The 3146-nt window shown below is 45.2% G+C and overlaps 1 protein-coding gene across 1 annotated transcript in view; it reads right to left on the bottom strand.

Annotated features, from left to right (window-relative positions):
• TNIP3 (TNFAIP3 interacting protein 3) overlaps positions 1–1982 on the bottom strand; it is a 39962-nt gene extending 37980 nt beyond the window's left edge. Inside the window, exon 1 of the mRNA XM_019628900.1 lies at positions 1926–1982. Coding sequence (XP_019484445.1) covers positions 1926–1982 — 57 coding nt within the window. The remainder of the gene's footprint in view (positions 1–1925) is intronic.
• Between the last annotated feature and the right edge of the window lie 1164 nt (positions 1983–3146).

Raw genomic sequence — 3146 nt, 5'->3', positions numbered from 1 at the left:
TTTTTCATTACAATTCTCTATGCAGTTAACAACAAACTCCAGAGAGCCACGTGGTAATTTATGAGTAAACAATAACTCTTCTGGAGAGCCCAGGTTTGGTTTGACACAAGAGGAACTTGAATCAGGCCAGTCCTGGGAATAAACTGGATATTTTCTGTGACATATGCCCTCTTCGCCTCACCGCCACCTGTCTCACATGTGCTGTACACTCTGAGTCTGGCTTCTAGTCAAGCTTTGTTTCATGAGAAGTATCACTACAGTAACTTTCAGAGAATAGACATGTCACTTCATGTTTCCAAGGTGATTTGAAGAGTCCTCATTTCTCAAGTAACTACAATATTATATAAAAGAAAATAACAAACAGAAATATGGTGAAGAAAAGGACCAAGGAACTACCAGTTCTTGGTCTGTAACTATCATTCAAGTTGATGATAGTTTTCTCAAAATTAGTCCAAGAGAGATCATTATATTTCTATACATGCTTGGAGGTGTTCTTTGGCAGGTAAAATAAAGATGGCCTTTTCTTTAATATCCCTTTAGAATGGGGGTTGAAAAACCTCCTTGCTTCCTGAATCTCTTTGCATGAATTTCTAAGCGAATGTGCTATTTAGGTAGGAGACTATCTAGTGATGACTAAAAGATGTGACTCTAGGGTCAGGTTACTGGACTCAGCTCGAGCATTCACTACTTGTAACTGTGGGCATGACGCTTAAGGCCCCTGAGGGTCAAGTTCCACATTTGTAAAATGGGAATAGGAACAGTGTCCTCTTCCTAGGATTGCCATCTGTGATAATACATATAAGAGCTTAGATATTAATAATAATATGACCTTAAAGATAGGGCCATCAGTCAATTATTTATGCAACAAATGATATGGAAAAGAAAGAACCGTCAATCATTTATGCATCATTTACTATGTACTTGGCACTGAGTGTGCTCCAAATGAAAATAAGCAAAAAGATCTCTGGTTCCAATGAAATTTACAGACACACACACACACACACACACACACACACACACACACGTGGAAAGGATTTTGAGGCAGTGAAAGATGAGACACATTTCTGTAAGGAAAGCACCGTAAATGGAACAGAGATGGACAGACCTAAGCCTATAATGACTCTAGCAAGCTCAGTATAATTAGAGTAGGGTTCATGTGGTCCATCTAAAGTTGATTTGGGTCAGATTGTAAATGTAAGAAAGTTTAACTTTATTGAGTAGGGGAGCTCCTGAAGACCCTTGAGCAAAGGCATTACATGATCAAAGTGGCTTTTCAGTAATATAAACCTGGATATGTGCATGATGTACTAAATTGGTGAGATTGACAACTGCAATACGACTTCATAGATATTACCAGAATATGTAACGTCTCGCGGAGATCAGTTCACCTGGGGTATTCAGAATGGACCACACCCCTGAACTCCAGGCTCCTACGTTACCTGCCTACTTGTCATCACCATTGGGGGCCTCCCCACTGGTATAAAACCTACTTCCTGACCTTCCCCCCAGAACACATCTTGCCTGTCAGTCCATGAAAACATTCGCGCTCTAGACTGAAGACCTCGGGGCCACCCTCGGCTGCCCTTTTTCTCTCTCAGTCTATACCCAATCTGATTGAACATTTCCTAGGCTCTTTGGAAACATATCTGACAGGAGAGCAGCACATAGCTCAGAGCCCAGAGACTTCCCAGGTTAATGAGAGAGTAGCAAGGTGAAATCAATGGGCCTTTTTGTAACTGTTTCAAAATGGGAACTTTAATGTTTGCTTCCTGATTTTATTCGCATGAAAATTCTTAAGAGAGCACCCCAGTAGTGACTGACACCAGTCTCTGTGTCAAATCCTAGTTCCATCGTTTGTTCGTTAGGTGACCTTCGGCACGGCACTTAAGCATCTCTGCACTGACCCGGCCACCATCACCTCTTACCTGGGTGACTGCAATACTCGAACGGCCTCCTTGCTTCCACTTTTGCCCCTCCCCCATCTAGGATCAATACAGGAGCCACTGTGAGTCTATGAAATGTGTCATCTCGTGTCACTCCTCTGCTCCTAGCCTCTCGGTGGCTTCCCGCCCCGCTCAGAGTGAAAGCAGAACGCCTGACAGGGCCCAGAAGGCCCTGTCCACTCCAGCGCACGCCTCCCCACCCCTTCCTCAGCGTTGCCCACTCCCGGCTGCTCGATGTCCTGGCCACGCTGCTGTGCCCTGAGCCTGTGCTGCACACTCCCTGTGATCTCTGCCTATAATGACATGTCCCCCAGATGCCCTCACTTTCAGTAGGTGATGGCTTAAATGGCATCTCTTTATCGAGACCTTATGTGGCCTCCTTTTTAACAGTGTTCTCCATCCCGGCACTTTCCCCCACCTCTCCTGCTCTATTTCCCATAGCATCATATATACACCATCTATTTTTCTTCCTTGTTCATTCCCACCATTAGAATGTGACAGCAATTTTTGTCTGATGTGTTCATTCCGTGTTTCTTGAACCTAACACAGTGCCAATGATTTTAGTGTCTGTGCAAGTACACACAGTGCTCAGGCACACACATAGCCCCGCCCCACCCCAAACTACATCTGTAATGTTGCTGAGTCAGATACCCTCTCAAGAGGTTATAAAAGATCTAAAGATCAGAAACGTTCACTTCCTGGCCTCTGAACTAGTAAATCACCTCTCTTTCATAGTCTAAACCTGGGCCTAGACTAGGAGAGTCAGGCGAGAGACGTATCCCACATTTCCTAGCCTCCTGGGGGACAAGTGCTTGTCCCACCTGGTTGGAACCCTGAGCCATCCTCCAGTGCAACATAGAGCTGTTTCCTGCAATCTCCTTCCTCCCACCACTACCCGCTTTTGGTGTGCCATGCATGTCATACGTTCCCGGGCACACTGGCTTCTGCTGACTACTCTACAATCTTTAGGAAACTGAAAACATTAAGAACCTTCCATGTTGAAAGACGTCTCAGCCCTGCACAAAGCAGTGAACAGTCTACCCCAGCTTGAGAGTCAGTTTCCCTTTGCAGGCTCCCCTGGTTCTCCAGAGCACTCACTTCCTCCTCTGTGATCCCAGGGTGCTTTCTGAAGCAATAACTCCAGCATTTACTGTAAAACCGTCATCAAGGTTACACACCTTTGTCTCCCGAGAGGCCAGAAGC

This window comes from Hipposideros armiger, unplaced genomic scaffold (assembly GCF_001890085.2).
Source record: "Hipposideros armiger isolate ML-2016 unplaced genomic scaffold, ASM189008v1 scaffold_1, whole genome shotgun sequence".
Taxonomy (NCBI): Eukaryota; Metazoa; Chordata; class Mammalia; order Chiroptera; family Hipposideridae; genus Hipposideros; species Hipposideros armiger.
The sequence above is the reverse complement of the archived record's forward strand: the minus strand, read 5'-3'. Positions and strand labels throughout refer to the sequence as shown.